Source organism: Pelobates fuscus, chromosome 12, assembly GCF_036172605.1.
Source record: "Pelobates fuscus isolate aPelFus1 chromosome 12, aPelFus1.pri, whole genome shotgun sequence".
Classification (NCBI taxonomy): domain Eukaryota; kingdom Metazoa; phylum Chordata; class Amphibia; order Anura; family Pelobatidae; genus Pelobates; species Pelobates fuscus.
Window position 1 is genome coordinate 47,011,317 of NC_086328.1, and position 21,721 is coordinate 47,033,037.

Sequence of the window (21,721 nt, forward strand, 5' to 3'; positions counted from 1 at the left end):
AAAAGCTGTCCAAGGATGTCAGGGGCAAGATTGTAGACTTACACAAGGCTGGCATGGGCTACAAGACCATCGCCAAGCAGCTGGGTGAGGAGGTGACAACAGTTGGTGCAATTATTCTCTAATGGAAGAAACACAAAATAACTGTCCGTCTCCCTCGGTCTGGTGCTCCATGCAAGATCTCACCTTGTGGAGTTTCAATGGTCATGAGAACGGTGAGGAATCAGCCCAGACCTACACGGGAGGGTCTTGTTAATGATCTCAAGGCAGCCGGGACCATAGTCACCAAGAAAACAATTGGTAATCACACTACGCTGTGAAGGACTGAAATCCTGCAGCACCCGCAAGGTCCCCCTGTTCAAGAAAACACATGTACAGGCCCTTCTGAAGTTTGCCAATGAACATATGAATGATTCAGAGGAGAACTGGGTGAAAGTGTTGTGGTCAGATGAGACCAAAATCAAGCTCTTTGGCATCAACTAAACTCGCTGTGTTTGGAGGAGGAATGCTGCCTATGACCCCAAGAACACCATCTGCACCGTCAAACATGGAGGTGGAAGCATTATGCTTTTTTTTTTTTTTTCTGCTAAGGGGACAGGACAACAGCACCGCATCAAAGGGACGATGGACAGGGCCATGTACCATAAAATCTTGGGTGAGAACTTCCTTTCCTCAGCCAGAGCATTCAAAATGGGTCATTGGTGGGTGATGCCAGCATGACAATGACCCAAAACAAACAGCCAAGGCAACAAAAGAGTGGATCAAGAAGAAGCACATTAAGCTCCTGGAGTGGTCTAGCCAGTCTCCAGACCATAATGCCATAGAAAATCTGTGGAGGGAGCTGAAACGTCAGCCTCGAAACCTTAATGACTTGGAGAGGATCTGCAAAGAGGAGTGAGACAAAATCCCTCCTAAGATGTGTGCAAACCTGGTGGCCAACTACAAGAAACGTCTGACCTCCGTGATGCCAACAAGAGTTTGACACCAAGTACTAATATGAAAGGGTCAAATACTTATTTCACTCACTGACATGCAAAGCAATTTATAACTTTTTTGACATGCGTTTTTTTTCTGGATTTTTTTGTTATCCTGTCTCTCACTGTTAAAATACACCTACCATTAAAATAATAGACTGATCATTTCTTTGTCAGTGGGCAAACATTCAAAATCACTGTATGTTCTTCTCAAATATATAAATACATTAAAGAATGGTCAATAGAAATATTGCTTTGCCAAAACACCTTTATTTACTTTACTTAGTCGAACTGGTCCATTGTGCAAATATCTATATCAGTACATCAATTAATTTCCATGGTTAGCTTAGTTTTCTTACTCTCATTGCAATTTCAGATAACAAATGAGAGAAGACACAAAACAGCTCTTACTGTGGTTTGGAATCATTTTTTCCAGATGACATAACAGTTTTTATGTCGATTTCGGACATAGTCATATGTGGGTGGATATCTGTGGCAATATTTAAATCCTTGCACCATTGCACCAAATTAGCTATATTATTTTTTGACAAATGCAGATATCTACAAAGAAGACAAAGTTTAGTAACATTAATATTTGTTTCCAAGCATCACTATAATTCCTACAGGAATTGATAAAACAAACATAACAATACTTGCTAAAGACTTTTTTTTTTTTTTTTTATCTTACATCAGTAGTGTATGACAAGCTGTATATATTAAACTATATTTGTAAATTGTACTACAAAAATTACAATCTATAGAATATACATCAATGTAACTACTACAGGCTCACACACATCCATTTATGAAAGTTCTAGATCAATAAAAGATTAGATCTGTATTTCTTAAAGGAACACACCATGCACCCTAACAACAGCAGTGTGTATAGTAATTAAGGTGTCATACTTCTTACTAATGGTTTTACAATTTACGTAGAGAAATAATTTAACAACTTGCCTCTTGAGAGACTGAAGTTCCCTGCTCTAAGCTAAGCCCAGCAGTGCAGGGATCAGCTTATTAGCTGCTGCTCTCTGCCAATAAGCTGACCCTGCATGGCAAGGTTTAGATCAGAAGAACTAATGGAAGCTCAAGGCATGAGCTTCCAACTCTCCAGAGAGGAACTGACCTGCACCTGATGGACCCTAGTTAAACCATGAGCAAATAGCTTGGCTACTTACAATTGATACAGCTCCACACAAAAGGTTGCTCTACAAAACCACTTGTATGGCATTTATGTACCTAGGAGCATCAGGGATGCAGTCGCCCACCAAGTGTAGCTTAGGTAACTAGGTTTATGCCCTTTTCACGTCACAGTTGCTCTTTAAATGTATTTTGTGTGCAGTATGGAAGTTATGTTACAGTTCACTAATATTTAGTTTTGCTCCTTGAGTTAAAAGGGTACTTCAGGCACCTGTGGAAAAACTGTGTGTGGGCAACCACTCACCGGAATTGTATTGTGTGTGTGTGTGTGTTTCGCTCAGCATCCCTCTTCACACATGTAATGTTCTTAACCTCCTTTAATGTTCCTTTTTGTGAATTGTGCCGACTCTTCACTTGTGCACCTCCTCGTGTGTCTCCTATGCCCCTCTTAATATTTCTATGTGACTTCCTTCATGTGTCTCTTGCGTCCCCCCCCCCTTCATGTGTCTTGTGCCTTCCTGCATGTGTCTTTTGTCACCCCCGTGTATCTATTATGTCCGGTCTTACATATTTTATGCATCCCTTATATGTCTCTTTAGCCCCTCCTCGTATGTCTCTTACGCCCCCCCCCAAGTGTCTCTTACTACCTGTTGTGTCTCCAACTCTATTTGTCTTTTACTCTTCCAATGTCCCTTACTCCCCTAACCTATGGTTCTCTTGCTTTTCTGTAGTGTGGCCTCATGGTGATCCTCATGGGAGAGGATCTTCATTCCCCATATGCCCTAAAAAATACCCCCTATAAACCATCTCTCATGGATCACAAATGGTCTAGCATTTATTCTGATTGTAACATAATGAAGTAATCAACTCATTCTATGCAAAAGTTGTAGCAATTAAAAATAACTCCTTTGAAGGTTTCAGTTCCTAAGACATAATTATTATGACTGTTTCCAGAACTCCAAGCTGGAATTATTTAACATGCTTTATCGTGTATGTTTTATTATTAAAATTAGTGTTAAGTTTTAAGCTGGAGCAGCACTGGGACATAGATGCTTAGATATGTCCAAGATTTGTTATTCTCCCGGATAGCGGCTACAGTCACTGGGCAGGCCTTAGGCCATTAGGCACCCTGTGCGAAAAATGTTCATAGCACCCCCCATCCTCGCCAGTCATATACCTTCATCCATGTATGTGTGTGTGTGTATAGGGGACTAGTGTTTTTATAGGGGATTTATTAAATGAATAATGATTAAAAACAATATTCATTCCCCCTTCCCTGTAACCTTGCAGTGAGGTGGGGGGGGGGGGGGGGGGGGTTGGTCTCTGGTGTTCCAGTGTGTTGGGAATCTGGTCTGCACCCTTCACCAGGTAAAGACTATGAGTAACTGTCTCGTTAGCTCAGGCATTTACAGTGCCAAGGCTTTCCTCTGGTAATCCACAGCAACACACTGATAGGCCGGAGCTTGGAAGACAGCTACTTATGGTCTGCAGCCAATGGAAGTGCAGGCCAGAGGTATCAGACTGCTTCCCATGCATCACAGAGTGGTAGACTAGGTATGCCACATAATACTGTGATACACAGTTACAGGCAGACAGTCACACATACACATACACACACACACACACACACACACAGTTACAGAGAGAGTCACACATACACTTAGTTTCAGACAGTCACATAGTCTCACACACACATGGTTACAAGCAGTAACAGATGCTCAGTTACAGGCAGATAGACACACACACACACACACACACAGTTACAGGTAGACAGCTACACACAGTTACCAGGACCGGTGCTATGATTTTGAGTTACACAGGCGAAGATGCATTTTGGTGCCCTCCACCCTCGTTTAAAATAAGGTTCATACAAAGACATACAGACACAGACAGAGACATACATGCATACAGAGACATGCAGGCATATAAAGACATACATACAGAGGCATACCGTCATACAGACACATACATACATACAGAAACATACATACAGAGACATCCAGGCATACAGACACATACATACATACATACAGGCATACAGGCATACAAAGACATACATGCATACAGAGACATACCGTCATACAGACACATACATGTATACAGAGACATACGGGCATACAGACACATACGTACAAAGACATACACACTGACACTCGCTAGCAGACACACACACTGGCACTCGCTAGCAGACAGACACACTGACATTCGCTAGCAGACACACACACTGACACTAGCTAGCAGACACACACACTGACACTCGCTAGCAGACACACACTGACACTCGCTAGCAGACACACACACTGACACTCACTAGCAGACACACACACTGACACTCACTAGCAGACACACACACTGACACTCACTAGCAGACACACACACTGACACTCACTAGCAGACACACTCACTGACACTCGCTAGCAGACACACACACTGACACTCGCTAGCAGACACAGCCACTGACATTCGCTAGCAGACACAGCCACTGACATTCGCTAGCAGACACACACACTGACACTCGCTAGCAAACACACACACTGACACTCGCTAGCAGACACACACACTGGCACTCGCTAGCAGACACACACACTGACACTCGCTAGCAGACACACACACTGACACTCGCTAGCAGACACACTCACTGACACTCGCTAGCAGACACACTCACTGACACTCGCTAGCAGACACACTCACTGACACTCGCTAGCAGACACACTCACTGACACTCGCTAGCAGACACACACACTGACACTCACTAGCAGACACACACACTAACACATGTTTTTTTTTATTTAATCCCCCAGCCTCCTTACCTTTTGGAGTGCTGAAGGGATTCCCTGGGGTCCAGTGGTGCTGCTGGGCTCCTGGGCGGGCAGGCAGGCAGGCTGGCGGGCGGGCACTCTCCCATGTGTGCTTCCTCTTCAGCTCCCTTGCGCACCGTGTAGGGATGCCGGTGCCAGAAGATGACGTCATCTTTCGGCTCCGGTATCAGTATGCGGTGCGCGAGGGAGCTGAAGAGGAAGCACACATGGGATAGTGCTCCCTCGCGCGCCCGCAGAACCGGGCGCTCGGCCACGCTACAATAGGTCCTCGGTTGGAGGGGAGCGCAGTGCGCATCCCTCCTTCCGGTCAGCCTGATTTTGCGCCCCCAGGGCCGGTGCGCCCTAAGGTGGCCGCCTGGGCCGCCGTATGGTAGCGCCGGCCCTGACAGTTACATCCAGACAGTAACACATGCTCAGTTACAAGCAGACAAAGACACACACTCAGTTAAAGGCAGACAGTCACACACACACACAGTTACAAGCAGGCAGTCACACTCAGGCGCACACACACTCAGTTACATGCAGTCACATACAGTTACAGGCAGACAGTCACACACAGGCCCACACAAAGGCACAGTTACAGCCACACACATAGATACAGTCACACACAGGAAGATAGTCAAACACGGTTACAGTCACACACAGACAGACAGTCACACACACACGTACATTCACACCCAGGCAGTCACACAGTTTTAGTCACACACAGGCAGACAGTCACATGGTTACAGTCACACACAGGCAATCACACACAGTTACAGTCAAACACACAATTAAAGACACACACAGGCAGGCAGTCACACACACACAGGCAGACAGTCACAGACACACAGACACACACACACACAGGCAGACAGTTACACACACACACACACACACACACACACACACACACACAGGCAGACAGTCACAGACAGACACACACACACATAGTCACACACACAGACAGGCAGTCACACACACACTCTTTCCATTATGGCTGGAAGTGAGGAGTGGAGGCAGTGCTGCTACTGTAGTCTAGTTGTTGGGGAAGCAGGGACTCCTTCCTGCTTCCCTCTTCTTGTGCAGCAGTTACCAGGGGCTCCTGGTAGGTTTTAACCCCGCCTCCACTGCCATGTTAGCTCTGCCTCGCGATAAGCTCTGCCCCAGCTGCTCGGTATGCCCTGCCTACTCGCTATTTTTTTTTCATAGTCCCGGGTAAAGAATAATGAAATCCTCGACCCAGGTACCTGCCTTAGCTCCCCCTGTACACCAGTCACCCGGCCATGTGTGAGCTGTCGGCCACATGGCGCCCCCTGCTCTGTGGTGCCCTGGCAGTCACTTCCTTTGGTAGTGACGTACTTCCACATAAGCTTGGAATAGACAATATTGCCCTGTCTGTCTCCTCAAGTGTTCTCCCACATAAATAGCTGCTGCTGTGCAACTCTTACAAATCTCAGGCAGGCTAAGACATGTATGTCATGGTGTTGCTCTGAGGGCCCAAGTACTGCACAATATTAGTCAAACAATGCATTGCTAAAATAATAATACACTGGGGGTGAGACATACCATACAGTACATGTTTTAAAAACAATGTTTCTGTTATTATATATGGCTACTGCTCCATGCAGATGTATTTCTGAAAAACTTGCTTGCATTCATTTTACAACATTTGCAATATTTATTCTGCCGAGCATAGTTTTTCACCTTTAAAGCGGCACTGTCATGGCCGAATCCCGTTTTTTTTTAACCCCCTCCCTAAGCCCCCATATTACCTATTTTTTTACTTTATTTTCGCCCCAATCTATATTCAGGGCGCCACCATCTTTGTGTGGGTAGATAAAGTCCCTGTGGGACACGTCATCTGCCCATACTAGATAGCACTGTGAGATTGGGCATGCGTATGGGAATTTTATCTATTTATTCATTCGTCAGAAAGATTAATTAATAATAGAAATTTCAGACGAACAAACAAACACTGAATATCAGTGCATGGCGGGTGGGGGCCATAAATGCCAATGGGGTGGGACCTACTTCATTTTCCTGTATGGCCCCCACCCACCGCTCAGGGGTGGGGGCTGGGGGGAGGACAGTAGGTGTCCCCCCTAATTTTCCAGTATGGCCCCACCCACCACTCAGGGGTGGGGGCCGGGGGGGAGGACAGTAGGTCCCCCCATTGTGATTTATGGCCCCCACCCACCACACAGGGGTGGAGCCCGGGGGGAGGACAGTAGGTCATCCCCCATTGTGATTTATGGCCCCCACCCACTGCGCAGGGGTGGGGTCCAGGTGGGAGGACAGTAGGTCCCTCCCCTCCCCAATTGTGATTTATGGCCCCCACCCACAACGCAGGGGTGGGGGCCGCGGGGGGGGGGAGGACAGTAGGTCCCCCCGATTATCCTTTATGGCCCCCACCCACTGCTCAGGTGTTGGAGAAAACGGTGGACATCTTGTTCGCACGAAAAGAGGCAGCGGGACTTGGTCGTTGAGTGCCTGGAACTAAAATCGGACACTCGACTTTCTGAACGCCGGTCAACTTTGCGAACGCCTGCTGCTTTTCACTGACCAGTCAGGAGAGCACTATTCTGTAGTTTTGTTCCCACAAATTAGGGGAACAAACACTAACCATGAGCCAGGGAAACAGTTTGTGAATTTGTTTGGTTTTTAGACTTCCCAAAATGGAGCGACTGCTACCTCTGAAACTGTGGAACTGTTATTGGGCATAGGATCTTGTATGCGGTCGGTCAAATTATGACTTCCATGGAAATCCCGCACCCCTGAACCGATCTGGGTGATTTTTGAATATGTTGGTCCCCCAGATCTAGGCTTTCAGGGGATGGGACTTTGGTTTTAAGGTGCTTTCTGGGTTTTGTTGAAATGTATGTTTTTTTGTGCCTGAAGATAATTGAGTTTAGTACAATCCTTGGCTCAATTATCTCCCAAGCACAGGGGAAGGAATATCCTATTTTATGTGGGAGTCTCCTGGACCTGAGAACCAATGTACTTACAATATGTATTTTGTCATAGTCCCCTCTCAGGTCCAGTGGGGAATGCCTCTGGAATATGTCACTGTAAACTCTGTGCATGGGGACTTGCATAAAAACCGGCCAGTTGGCCTGAATAAATGCATTCCTGTTGTACCCTTCATCTAGTCTAGGCTGATGTTTGGGTATATGTCTGATTTGCTTGATGAATTTACTTGGATGCTGTACCTCTTCTTTAGAATGTTTGAATCAACACCCAAACTGCAAGCTATAATCACTCAGCCTCTTGCAGTTCGGGAGGAAACGAGCGAACGGGTATCTGAAATACCAACGTCCTATATGATATATGTTATTATTTTATTATTTATATAGGGCCAGCAAATATAAATTCACCTACACCAGGTCTCACAGTGAATATACACGCACAAACATTCATTCACTTTACATGCAGATACAATCAATAAACCACACGGTATATCTACACCAGCATATATATTAGTCTGCAGAGGTCACAGGTCCTAATTTTGCCAGGGGGCCCAGGCCACTGTTAGTCCATCCTTGCAAAAACCCGACCCCAGAGCCTACTCTGCATGCATCATACTGTTTGGACTACCTCTCTTCTCTCTCTGCCAGGATGTTGCAAGGTAAAGAGATCTTATAACTGCACATGTGTAAATCTGCCAGGCACGCCCAATGCACTTTTCCAACATTCCTGATTGGTTCGATTAGTGCCCCCCTGGAGTTGATGTGGAAAGCATAAGAAAGAAGAAGCCGGTGAATATTGAGAAAAAATATTGTGTCTAACTGTTTTTTTCCGAGTGAGGAAACTGCCTCATCCAAAGCTTTAGAATGAGACAATTGTCCTAAACTGATGCACGTCCCTTTAAGTTAAAATTTGAGTACAAAAGGAAGCAGAAAATTATGTTTTGAAGACCATTAGAATGATTTTTCGACCTGAGGATTGTGGAGAAATCAGAGCATTTTTTAAGATGGATTTGATGGCCACTTTACCTGCAATTCAGGTATGCATCTGGACGACTGTATGGCAAGGCCAGACTTGAAGTTCTTTTAGAGTATTCTTCCTCTTGTGCTTTTATATATAGTTCTCTTAGTTTTTGTTCAATTACTTCATATTCAAGTTTGCGGGCTTGCTGTGACATTCCTTCTTGAAACCAAGGCAGTGATTTATATAATGCCATTAGTTCTGGATTATCTAAGAAAGGTTGTTTTAACACATTTGAAGGGTTCCTGTGAATGCTGGATGTGGCTTTCACAAAACTTATTACCTTTAGTATGTCATCAAGAGGTCCTGATTCAGAGGGAACCATAGTGGCATTCGTGAAAGGAGTACAGTTTTTATTTTTTTTTGTTCCTAAAATGAAAATAGTAAATTAATACCCACAATTATATCACTTTTCTATTGTAGATATTTATCTCTTTGCACGTCAGAAGATTAGACATTAATCAAAAGTAATTAAAAATTAGAAAAGTGTATTTAAATGGGTCAGTAGCATACTATCAACAAAAATAAGGATGATGTCAGTACTTACAAAAGGGCAATAAGATGGGATAAAGCTAAACAAGAAATTAAAAAGATAATAGCCAAAAAGAGCAAGCCCAATACCAGTTGTTTTTTTTGTTTGTTTTTTAAGTGCACGAATGCCAAAAATGTTAGAATATAAGTGAAAATCTGGGTTGGAGCATTAAATTGACCAGAAATTGAATAAAACAACACAGCCCTAGAGACCGATGGTATTCACCCATAAGTACTTAGGGAACTTAGAGTAGAAATATCACAATCACTGTTTATAATCTTTCAGGAATCAAACCAGAGGATTGTAGAAAAGCAGACCTGATGGTATATTTTATAAGGGATCGAAATCTCAACCTGGAAATTATAGATGTGTGAGCTTAACAACTCTAGTCAGGAAATTATTTGGTAAGTTGTTAGGGGTAATATACAGGAATTCATTTTCATTAGTGGAAAACAGCATGGTTTTAATAAAGACAGATCCTGTCTAACTTAATTGCATTCTATAAAGAATCGAGTAGAAATATATAGATCAGGTTGTTGCAGTGGATGTGGTCTACTTGCATTTTACTAAAGCATTTAAAACAGACACACAAAAAGTTGCTCTACAAACATGAAAGCAATTGGTTTAGATGCAAAATCTTGATCATTGATTTAAACAGAGTGCTGAGAGTAGAGCTGTAAATAGAACATTTTTAGTCTGGAGAAAATGATGAGTGAAGCACCTCAGGGTTCTGTCCTGGGCCCACTTCCCATTAATCTGGTTTTAAGTGATCTTGAAGTAGACATTGGAAATAATGTGTTGTGTTTGCAAATTACATAAAACTAGGTAAGATAATATAGTCCAGACATGATATTGCTTCTCTACAAAATGATTTGGATAAATTGGGAGACTGAGCGGGAAGTGATGAGATTGAGATAAATGAAAAATTGGAATTAGGAACCCACAAGCAACTTCTGTTAAATGGATTGAGTTAGCAATAACATTAAATGAAAAGGACATGGTAAAATTTATAATAAAAAAAAAAACTAATTAGGCAAAAATGTGCCAAACAGGTATGCCATTGCAAAGGCTGGTAAGGTGCTGTCATGTGTGTATATATATATATATATATATATATATATATATATATATATAAAAAACCCTGTGTTGATTTGTGTCATCAAACTGTAATTTTGCCTCTTGATCAATCAAAGGTAACATCTCACCTTCAATATGTGGTGCAATTCTGGGCACCAGTTGTAAAAAAAGATATTTCAGAATTTAAACAAGTGTGAAAAAGAAGCAAGCTACAAAAATAATACGGGAGATGGAAACTATTAGTTATGAAGAAAAGCTAGGAACATTGCATTTGTTTTCTTTTAGAAAAAAGCAAACGTCTGAGAGGTGATATTAAAGTACTTATCTAGGGGCAGTGCAAACCATTATCTGGTAACCAGTTTATTAGCAGTAGTATACAATAAGTCATCCATTGAGACTGAAAGAAAGGGAGTTTGGCTTACAGCAAAGGAAAGGGGTTTTGTTTTTTGAGTAAGAACAATAACAATTTGGAATTATCTACCCAAAGAGGTAATCTTATCAGATTCACTAGATATAATTAACATGTATGTCAACTGATTGTTGATCCAAGGAGAAATCTGATTGCTATTATCGAGTCAATAATTTTTTGTGGTAAAATTGGCTGTTGCTTCCAGAGTAATTTTTTTTTTTTTTTTTTGGGGCTAATAGAACAACAAGATGTGCTTTTTTATAGTTTGAACTCTATTGACTGGAGTCCTTTTTTCCACTTAGATTACTGTGTTACTTGTTACTATGTTAATTAATTAAATATCTGTGTTTGATCCTGGGCCCTCCTTTGATCTGAAATATTTGATTGAGAAAACATACGTTACCAATGTATCTATTGTTGAGGAGAATGCTGAGAATTTATTATGTTTTATGTTATTTCTACAGAAGGTGACATGCCGTCCATTTCATATAAATATATATATTTACTACTGGATAGTTTTTCAAGATATGCTATTTTGCAAAATATGGTTAATAAAATGGCACAGTTCAAGTCATTTTACAAATTGTGACAATAAGGTAAATTCTAACATTTAAGCAGCACATCTTCATATTTAAAATGCATTTTATTTGTAGGCTTATTGGTTTTTATTTCAAATATTTCAAGGCCCTGAATATTTGTGAAACTGCTTGGGAAAAATATATACTGTATATTGTATAAGACCAGTTATGCATACTAGATGTCCATAGGCACAAAGAATGCAGGCCTCAGCCCAATATAACTAAAAAAACACTGAACAGGCAAAAGTTAACAAAGCTTGGTACTGTGCTGGACAATACACACACACAGGTGGGGCATGTGCAGAAGTCAATAGAGCAACAATTAAACCATGCCCACTTACATCTCGGACCAGTTAGTGCTCTTAGCACATATATAGCTTATTGAAATTTCAGGTGATTTATGAGGTTACTCACTGAATAAGGATTTATAGAGCATTGACAAAGGATTTGAGAGTTGTAGGACAAAATATATGTCTTGGAAAGAAAAAAAAACAAATCTCCAAGTTTCCCCCAACATATTTTGTAAGGGTTATGAGGTCAGATCTTACCTGTGCTGTTTATTTTTTTTACGGGTTGCTGAAGAGAGTTGAAAAATGTGTGTAGGTGGGGGTTAGAGCGCTGTTGGGTTGGCGATGCGATATCATCTTTTCCAAATTCCAATGGTTCTTCGCATTTTGTGTCCAATAATGCAGCACGACCTGGCTCCTTGAACGGGAAAGGGTACATAAAAACAGCTAATACTTTCCATCCAAAACACTATATTTATATAATACTGATATAAAAGAATTAACTACATAAAGTCAAGCAGGATTTTCTTAAATACAGACGTATTGTGGTGTAAGCTTATCATACCTGGTTTAGTTTATTTTTGTCGATTGCTACTTCTGTTTGCCCTGTTTTGCACTGTATAAAAAAAGCAGTCACTTTATTGCAGAGATCACAACTTGGGTAAAGTCAGTATTCTTGCAGGCTCATGTTTATTGTATTGCTATAAGGATAACTATTGGTTTTATCAAATTGTGTGTGGTTGAAAACATACGATCACAGAACTTTGATTTTCAACATTGCTGTTTTAGACTTTCTAAGACTTAAGTAACCTGGGGCAAATACAATTTAAATTGTTTCCTTCTATTACAGGGTGTATTTTTTTTATGTTTTATAGTTGTAAGGTAAGCATTTGTTCTCTGGGAGTCTGTAGGTGTCCTCAATATATTACACACATATTCAGTCATTTTGTTCGGTACCATTGTTTGCTATTTAATCAGGTCCAGTCTACTTATTTATTGTGATACTGTAATGAACCCCATTACCTGTGCTGTTGTGATAACATTTCAAACCTTGATTTTAAAGTCCAGCTATATTTTAGTTGTTAGTATTTTAACTTTTTAGTTCTTGGTACATAACCACATTATTTTTATTTGTATCTATGCATTCTGTAGGTATCCCATTATCACAGCTCTTTGAAATATTATTTTCTGTTTTTAGGAGGGAACCTTTAGAAAAGGTTCAACAGTTCCTTGTCAAAATGACTTTTTTTTAGCAGTTAAAACCCATGTTTTTTTCTTTGCACTAGTTACCTGAACTTACTATGAATTAAATGTACTGGTAAAATATATAAAATGTTCTATTAGCCTATTAATAAAGTGCAAAGATATTACGCAATGCTGTATAATATGTAGACTAACAAACAAATAGTTGAAACAGGACAAGTTGGGCATACAGGAACAGGACATAGTAAGGGCATTTATTTATTTAATGGACCACTATAGGCACCCAGACTACTTCAGCTTAGTGAAGTGGTCTGGGTGCCAGGCCCATCTAGGATTAACTCTTTCTGCTGTAAACATAGCAGTTTCAGAGAAACTGCTATGTTTACATATGGGTTAATCCAGCCTCTAGTGGCTGTCTCATTGACATAGATTTTCACAGTGAGAATGCTTAGATTTTCACATTGAGATTGCTTTCCTATGAGACTGGCTGAATTCGCTCTTGCGCCGCGCATGCGCATTCAGCTGATGACATTAGAAGAGGGAGGAGATATGGAAAAAAGTTAAGGGATTAACCCCTTCCTCCCCCTTTAGCGCCACGGGAGTGGGACCCTGAGGGTGGGGGCACCCTCAGGGTACTATAGTGCCAGGAAAACAAGATTGTTTTCCTGGCACTATAGTGGTCCTTTAATAACCCCTTAAGGACCAAACTTCTGGAATAAAAGGGAATTATGACATGTCACACATGTCATGTGTCCTTAAGGGGTTTAAAGAATGCAGGCAATGCATGGTTATGAATTATTTTTCTATTGCATTAGACTGCACAGAGGCACATTTTTACCATAGACAGAGCTGTTTTTTTGGCTCCAGTTTATAAAATATTGAGATTAATAAAAACAACTTATAAGTATGAATCGTTCTTGTATTTGAAACATTTAAGTTTTTCAAGATTCCGTCTGACCTTTCTTTCCTCCTGTTTTAGGAGACTATCACTCAAGCTATTTGAGTGCTCTACATAGCTTCGTCTTTCATTCAGCTGAAAAGAATAATATGTACCAATAGCATTATTTTGCATAACTCAATGAAAACCAGTGCATTAAAGTTACTGCATCTTATCCTTTATTCACTTTTTAAGTAAAAGCATGTAATTGATAATAATAACTTAAGAGTTGTAGCACAAGTTTGATTTTCACCTAAAATTGTAAACTGTATAGTTAGGTACAATGCAAGTGTGTTTATGTCATGTTTGAGTCAAGCCATAGATCCCTTGGACTTCAGTAGACAAAGCTAGATGTCAACATTAAAATTGAAGATTATGCTAGCTTTAGTGTACTAATAATCTTAATTTTAATAAAGACAGGAGGCAAGTATTTTGCATATCTCTCTTTACTAAAACTCCATAGCAGTAAAGAAAGTGATAATAAGAACCAATCAAAAAACAGTAGGAGGTATAGTATTCCCAGTGAACAGGCTCCTCCCCCTCTTTCAACCAGCGACATCGCAGACGGCTAAGTTCAAATAATGTTGAGTCGAAAACCAGTCTTGGGTCTGTAACAGAAGAATAAATCCGAGAGTCTTAGGACCATCCATGTGGAGTGTAGGGGAAACTTGGGGAATCAATCCAAACCAGTTAGGATAAACTTGGGATAATCCACGTAGCGATAGTTGGAGGTCCACGTTGAGTTACACTGAAACGAGAATGTGGAATAGGTTAGGTACTAGTCGAGAGACTTTGAAAGCATGGGAGACTTTCGTACAGTATTTTTATGCAAGATTATATAATTAAATAGTAATATACCGGTAATACATACATTTCATTCTAAAGAACCACAGGGCACAATAATCATGACCTAAGATATTTACAGAATATGTAGAACAGTCGAATATGCAGGAGAGCAGAGACTAGTTCCTAGTAGAAGATAGGAGAATAGGAGAATGACAGTATAGAAAATTTAGAAGACCGAAAGGGTGGGTATGGGTGGGAAAATACTCGCCTCCTGTCTTTATTAAAATTAAGATTATTAGTACACTAAAGCTAGCATAATCTTCAATTTTATTACATGACAGGAGGCTTCGTATTTTGCATTTTTAACGCTGATGTAATAAGGAAAAGGCCGCGCAGGAGTTCGGTCTAAAGTAGAAGGTCCGGAAAGTGGATTCGCGGGACCAGTCAGCTGTGCGTAGGACATCTGATAGTGAAGCTCCGGCTGAAAAGGCCGAAGAAGCAGCCGCGCCATTCACCGAGTGCGCCCCGAAAGAGGCGTCTACGCCTGCTAGTGACAAGATCCAGCGTACCCATCTAGCGAGACTGGTAGAGGAAACTGGATTGTGAGGTTTGACATAGGAGATCAGAAGTTGACCGGAGGGAGTCGGGCGGAGAGAGGCGGTAGCCATCATGTAGCTGCGTAAGGTTGCGACCACGCACAATTGAGGTTCCGTGAGGAAAAAGGGATAAAAAATAGAGGTAGAGTTAGATTTGGTGCGTCGGAAGACATGGAATGTCACCCCTTCAGGATCCATTGAGAAGGCATTGGCTTCGAAGGCTCTAACGTCGGATACCCGACGAAAGGAAACTAGGCAGAGCAACACCGTCATTTTGGCTGAAAGTTGGCGGAGTGAGAGTCTGTCGTTAGGCGGCCATTCTCTTAAGAAGTTGAGGACGAGGTCCACATCCCATAGTTTATTGTATTTGGGGGCCGGAGGGCGTTTGAGTCGCATGGCCCTCTGTAGTCTACATACCATAGGATCCTTGCCGACCGGAATTCCTTGGATGGGGATATGGGCCGCTGAGATCGCTGATCGGACTACGTTAATAGTCCTATAAGATTTTCCTGTTGTAAAAAGTGACGTCAGGAAGTTCAGGACGGTGGGAATAGGTGCCGTAAGTGGATTGAGGTCCCGTTCCAAGCACCAAGAGGACCAGGAGGTCCAAGCAGAGATGTATCATAGTCTCGTCCCCGGTGCCCACGACTCCCATAAGAGGTCCCTAGCAGTCTGCGATAGTTCGCTGACTCGCCAGGTGCCCCGGAAAGAGTCCAAGCCACCAGGGAGAGTCTCTCTTCCATTATCAGCGGGTGGGGGTTCCCCTTCGGATCCCTGAGTAGAGTCGGATGGGACGGCAGTAAGAGCGGATCTGCGTAGGATAGTGCTAGCAGGTCCGGGAACCACGGTTGACTCTGCCATAGGGGGGTAATCAGGAGCAGAGAGATCTGGTGTGTCTTCAGATAGTGGAGAGTCCTCACTATCATGGCGAATGGGGGAAATGCGTAGGCGCCGAAGGGGGGCCAGGTCTGGAGGAAAGCGTCCACTGCTCTGCATTCTGGGTCCGGGAGCCAGCTGAAGAAGTCTGGCGTTTGTCTGTTGTTGCGGGATGCGAAGAGGTCTAGATGGAAGGGTCCTCTCCTTCTCGAAAGGCATTGAATATCTCTGGATCCAGCATCCAATCGCTGCCGTCTCTCCAATGGTGAGAAAACCTGTCGGCTGTTAAATTCGTCTCCCCTGGGAGGTATTCCGCCTTGAGGGAAATGTTGCGTGGGAGACAGAAGTCGAACACCTCTTTCGTGAGTTCGGATAGGAGTCGTGAGCGGGCTCTGCCTAAGCGGTTGATGTAGCGGACGGCTGAGATGTTGTCCATCCTGAGGAGAATGCAACAATTCGATTTGTCCTTTGCCAGACTGTGTATGGCGAAGGAGCCTGCCAGTAGTTCGAGGCAGTTGATGTGTAGGTTGAGTTCCTGTGGAGTCCAGGTTCCCCCTGTCGATACATCCTCGCTCGTGGCGCCCCAAACCCAAAGGCTGGCGTCCGATTCCAGCACGAAATCTGGGGTTTCGCCGAAGATAGCTCGGCCGTTCCAGGCCTGCATGCTGTCCAGCCACCATTGAAGTTCCTCCCGGACTTCTGCCATCACTGGTACAGGTTGATCGTAAGTGGGGTTCCGGCGGAGGAAGGATGCTTTGAGGCGTTGCATCGCCCTGTAGTGGAGCGGGCCCGGGAAGATGGCCTGGATGGATGCCGAGAGAAGGCCTACGATTCGAGCTAGATTGCATAGGGGAACTGATTGGCATCGGATCGTCTTGCGGATTTCCTTCCGAATCGCTGCGATCATGGTCGTCGGTAGCCGGAGCGTGCTGGAGACCGAGTCGATTTCGAAGCCCAGGAACTGTATGGTTTGGGACGGAGTTGTAGCGGATTTCTGATGGTTTATCGTAAACCCTAGGGATTCTAGGAGTTCCATGGCAAAACGTGTGTGTAGTCTGAGTCTTGACTTGACGGAGCAGAAGATTAGGAGGTCGTCCAGGTATATAATGCAGCGAATTCCTCTTGCGCGCAGATGAGTAACTACCGGCTTCAACAGTTTGGTGAAACACCATGGGGCCGAACTGAGGCCGAAAGGGAGGCAAGTGAATTGCCATGGCTGGTCGTTCCACAGGAAGCGGAGGAAGCATCTGCTGTCGATATGAACCGGTACCGAAAGGTAGGCATCCTTGAGGTCCAATCTTGTGAACCAATCGCCGTCTTGTAGGAGGTCCCGTAAAAGGTGGATTCCCTCCATTTTGAAGTGGCGGTAGACCACGTGAGCATTGAGTGTACGTAGGTTTATGACCAGTCGGAGGTCTCCTGTCTTCTTTTTCACTAAGAAAATGTTGCTGAAGAATCCTCCGGCGTCTGTGGCGGGTTCTATCGCCCCTTTGTTGTAGAGTTCCTGAAGTTCGGCTTGGATGAGCTTTGAGTCCTCTGTCGAACAGTTGATCGGTCGTGGTGGGGACTCTTGGTAAGGTGTGCTGACGAAATCTATGATGTATCCCTGTACCGTCTGGAGTATCCAAGCGTCTGACGAAATGGTCGTCCAGTTCTGAAAGAAAAGAGAGAGACGACCTGCATGCAAGGTGGTCATAGGTAGATGATAGCTTACCTGGAGTGAATCGGGATCTGCCACGTCCTCGGGTACTGCGTCCCCTGTCTGAACCTCTTGAGATGGTGAAAGGCTGGCGGTATCCCGTTTCTGGGTAGAAGGGTTGCGGTCTTGAGGATCGGGGGCCTGATTGTCTGAAAACCCTCCTCATTGAGGTCTGGGCTTTACTCAACGAGGTGAAGACGTTGACGTGGCGATTCAATTCCTTTAGGAAAGGGTCTCCAAATAACTTGCCCTGTGCCAGAGGTCCGAGTTCCTTGGTGCCCAAATCCACCAACTTCCCGTCTATTCGGAGAAGTGCTGCCTTACGCCTCTCAGATGAGAGGGCCACATTTGCGTTTCCGAGGAAACAAAAACCGCGTTGAGCCCATTTGCGGATATCATGAGCCCATTCCCTGACCATATCGGCATCGAATTGGTCTGCCCGTTGGAAAGCATCGTCTGCTAGGTACATGATGCATGATAGGGGTCCGGAGGTATCTAGGAGTTTGTCTTGGACTCCTTTGAATCCCCTCTCCACCCCGCGGCGGGGGTTGTGACCGCCTCTACTCATGAAAGTAGTGATTACTTGGTCGAATTCAGGTGTCATGGCTACTTGATCTGGTAGGGAAGGGCGGGGGCATTCCGATCTCAGTCGGTTGCGAACTACCTTGTCCATGGGTTTACGCATCCATAAGTGCATAAACTTAGCCAGGTGTTCCGGTGGTGTCCAGTCTGTCGAGCGGGGGTGTCTGATGTTACGTGGATCAAAGAGTGTCTGGCCCATGGGGTCCAGGATAGCTTCGTCCTGAGGCAGGGTGTTGTCCCCTGACCATTGCCATTCTGCAGCGAGAGAGTCTGAATCCCCTGCATGAAAGGGTTTAGATCTTGAGTCCCAGGCGTCGTCGTCAGAATGGGAAGCTTTAGCTTGCCATTCATCCAAGATGGCCATAGTGCCATCGATATCTTCTTCCTCCTCTGAGGATAGAACTTGGGTAGGAGCAGGGGCGACAGATGTTGTCGTTTTGCTCCGCTTGGTGGGTCTTTTGCCTTTGCTCAATTTGGGGTCTGTTTCCCCTTTCCAATGGCGTTTACTAGCCCGGGTGTCGTCTTTAGACTGGGTTTCAGAGTCTTCAGACTCAGTGTCTTGGCGTGTGTGGCGTGGTTTGGAGCGTTCTGGTTGAGCGGCCATCATGTGTGCCTTTTCCATAGACGCGGCCACTGCTGCATTAACCATGGATTGAAAATCCACTGGGGTAGTTTGTGAGTCTTCCATAATGTTTGGTAAGGACTTGGCACTGGTAAGAGGGCAGTAAGGCAGGGGTCAACGTTAGGAGAGTATCCTACAGTAGTTATGGTACCAGCAGTACCAGATATAACCCCAGCAGGGTAGTATTGGGTTTTTAGTCTGGGCAGCACCCAGTATACAGAGGTTGCAATAGCAGAGCTCTGATAGGCAGTCTGGGCAGCACCCAGTATACAGAGATTACAACAGTAGAGCTCTGATAGGCAGCCTGGGCAGCACCCAGTATACAGAGGTTACAACAGTAGAGCTCTGATAGGCATTCACCTTTATGGGGTTTCACCCCAAGGAGCACAGGGTATTGAGCCCTATAGTGCACATATACCACAGGAGTAACAGAGACTGTCTGTGGGGACCCCTGCCTGGATGAGAGCAATGTGAGTTGATAGCAATCTGAAATAGTAATGGGATATGAATGAACAACTGGATGTGACAACAGGCGGATTAACATAAACCTGAGCAGAAAAGGATATAAATATATATGCTTACCTTGGAGGTTCCGAGTAGATGCAGATCTCAGCAACCGAGTGTGTATGAGGCTCCAAAATGGCGGCCGCGGGTCTCGCGATTCGCGAGATCCAAGATGGCCGCCGTCACACTGAAAGTGTGGGAAAGTAGATCCGGCCGCCGGCCGGAGCGTTAAAACGCGCGGTTAGGCGGCCGGGAGTGGCAAGGGCTGTGTAGCCAAGTATTCCTTAGTGAAAAGGGACTGAAAAAACGGCGAAAATGTCCGGAATAAAACGGAAACCGGGAGGGATAGGCAGGGTGCCCAGAGTAAGAAGGGCAAAGGTAAATAAAGGAGCCCCAAGCAAATTTGGAAAAAAACAGAAAATGAGGCAATAAGATATAAGCAAAGTGAGGCAATAAGAAATAAGAGTGTAAATAGAAAATAACAAGGTTAACAAGTCAAATAAAACCAATAATGAATAAATATGAGGAGCTCAATATTCTGACCTGTCTGCTGATGGAGCAGTAAAGAAAGAGGGGGAGGAGCCTGTTCACTGGGAATACTATACCTCCTACTGTTTTTTGATTGGTTCTTATTATCACTTTCTTTACTGCTATGGAGTTTTAGTAAAGAGAGATATGCAAAATACGAAGCCTCCTGTCATGTAATAAAATTAGAGATAAGAGGATAGGAGTTGAATCAATTAGCCTTAATAATATTTGGGGTCAGAATGGGTGTGTAGGTATGTGTGTGTGGGGGGGGGGGGGGGGGCCTGGACACATGCCTCTATTCAGCTATGTAACATAGGACCATTCATACTAACATGGACACATGTCTCTATTCAGCTATGTAACTATGTAACATAGGACCATTCATACTAACTTTGCATATTATGTGCTCACACCATGCATTAAGAAACTATGAAGGTTACTTACTAAAGTGCGATATCAAAGTGAATTTCAAATTTTAGGCCAAAATAGCTGAACTGGTAAAATTATCCAAGCCAGCTATGCCTCAAATAAATTTGAGATTTATTTTGAATTTAGAGATGTTGCACAGTTGAGTCCTACTATAATCTTCAAAGTGAGAATGCCAGGTGAATTTCAAATTTAAGGCTAAAATAAATAAACTAGACTTAAATTTGAAGTCCATTTACAATTCGCACTCTAGTGAATAACCCTTCGTGAGGACTGATTATAGAAAGACTTAACTGTGCAAAATCTCCATAGACCTTTCTGTACAATCAAATTTTACATTCCGTCTTTTGGTGTTGCCAAAATGAAGAAGCCAGGATTAATTTGGTGCTAATGATAGCTAATTGACACAGCCACAATATTTTGGATAGTAACAAAAAGTGAACTTCCTCATTATGAACAAATGAGCTAGGCTTGAGGAGCCAGGGATCCCTGTATTTTGTCAAAGCTCTTAATAATGGTACATCCAGCACCTCCTGGCATCCGTAATATGCAAGAAACTGTTGTTGTTATGGTGCCTGGGATATCTATGTGATAGGAAAATAATTAGCTCTTCCTTAAAATAAAATGTAGTAAAGACTATATTTTAAATAAGTGGTACTTACTTGAACTGACTCCCTAGCATTATAAACCAACTGTGTCTTGGCTGTGCTAATTGCAGATGTTCCTGCACCTGTGTTGCTCATTTTTGGATAGTTTCCAGCGAGTATCTTAAGTACATTACAACGGCATTCTAGGTATTAATAGAGCCACAAGACAAGAAGTGTGTCCTCTTCCTGGTTCATGGTCAATTGGCCAAATGCAGACTGGGAGGCCCTATCACAAAGGAAAAGCCTAGTAAGTGAATTATACACTGGGTGGCTTTGCAGCACATTGTGACAGCACCAGTTGACATTGTAATGTACATCATGTGTTTGCTTGTGCAAGTGCACATCACATATAAATAATCCTGGATTAAAAGAAATATAAGAATTTATTTATTTAATCTACCTCAATACAAAAAGAAAGCGGCCCGATCCTCCAATTTCCAGTTCAAACATAAATATCTCCAAATGAAGTCAACGTTTCAGTTCCATACCAGAACTTTCTTTTTAACCATGTAGTGATGAAAGTTTTGGTATAGAAT

At 43.3% G+C, this 21,721-nt stretch overlaps 1 protein-coding gene across 1 annotated transcript; it reads right to left on the reverse strand.

Moving 5' to 3' along the window:
• Positions 1-1,237: 1,237 nt before the first annotated feature.
• On the reverse strand, positions 1,238-21,299 carry C12H16orf78 (chromosome 12 C16orf78 homolog). The gene is made up of 4 exons (XM_063437903.1): positions 21,201-21,299; positions 12,041-12,197; positions 8,905-9,265; positions 1,238-1,532 (listed from the first exon to the last, which is right to left on the reverse strand). The coding sequence occupies exons 1-4, from the start codon at positions 21,279-21,281 to the stop codon at positions 1,379-1,381; spliced, it is 753 nt and encodes a 250-aa protein (XP_063293973.1). The 5' UTR covers positions 21,282-21,299; the 3' UTR covers positions 1,238-1,378.
• Between the last annotated feature and the right edge of the window lie 422 nt (positions 21,300-21,721).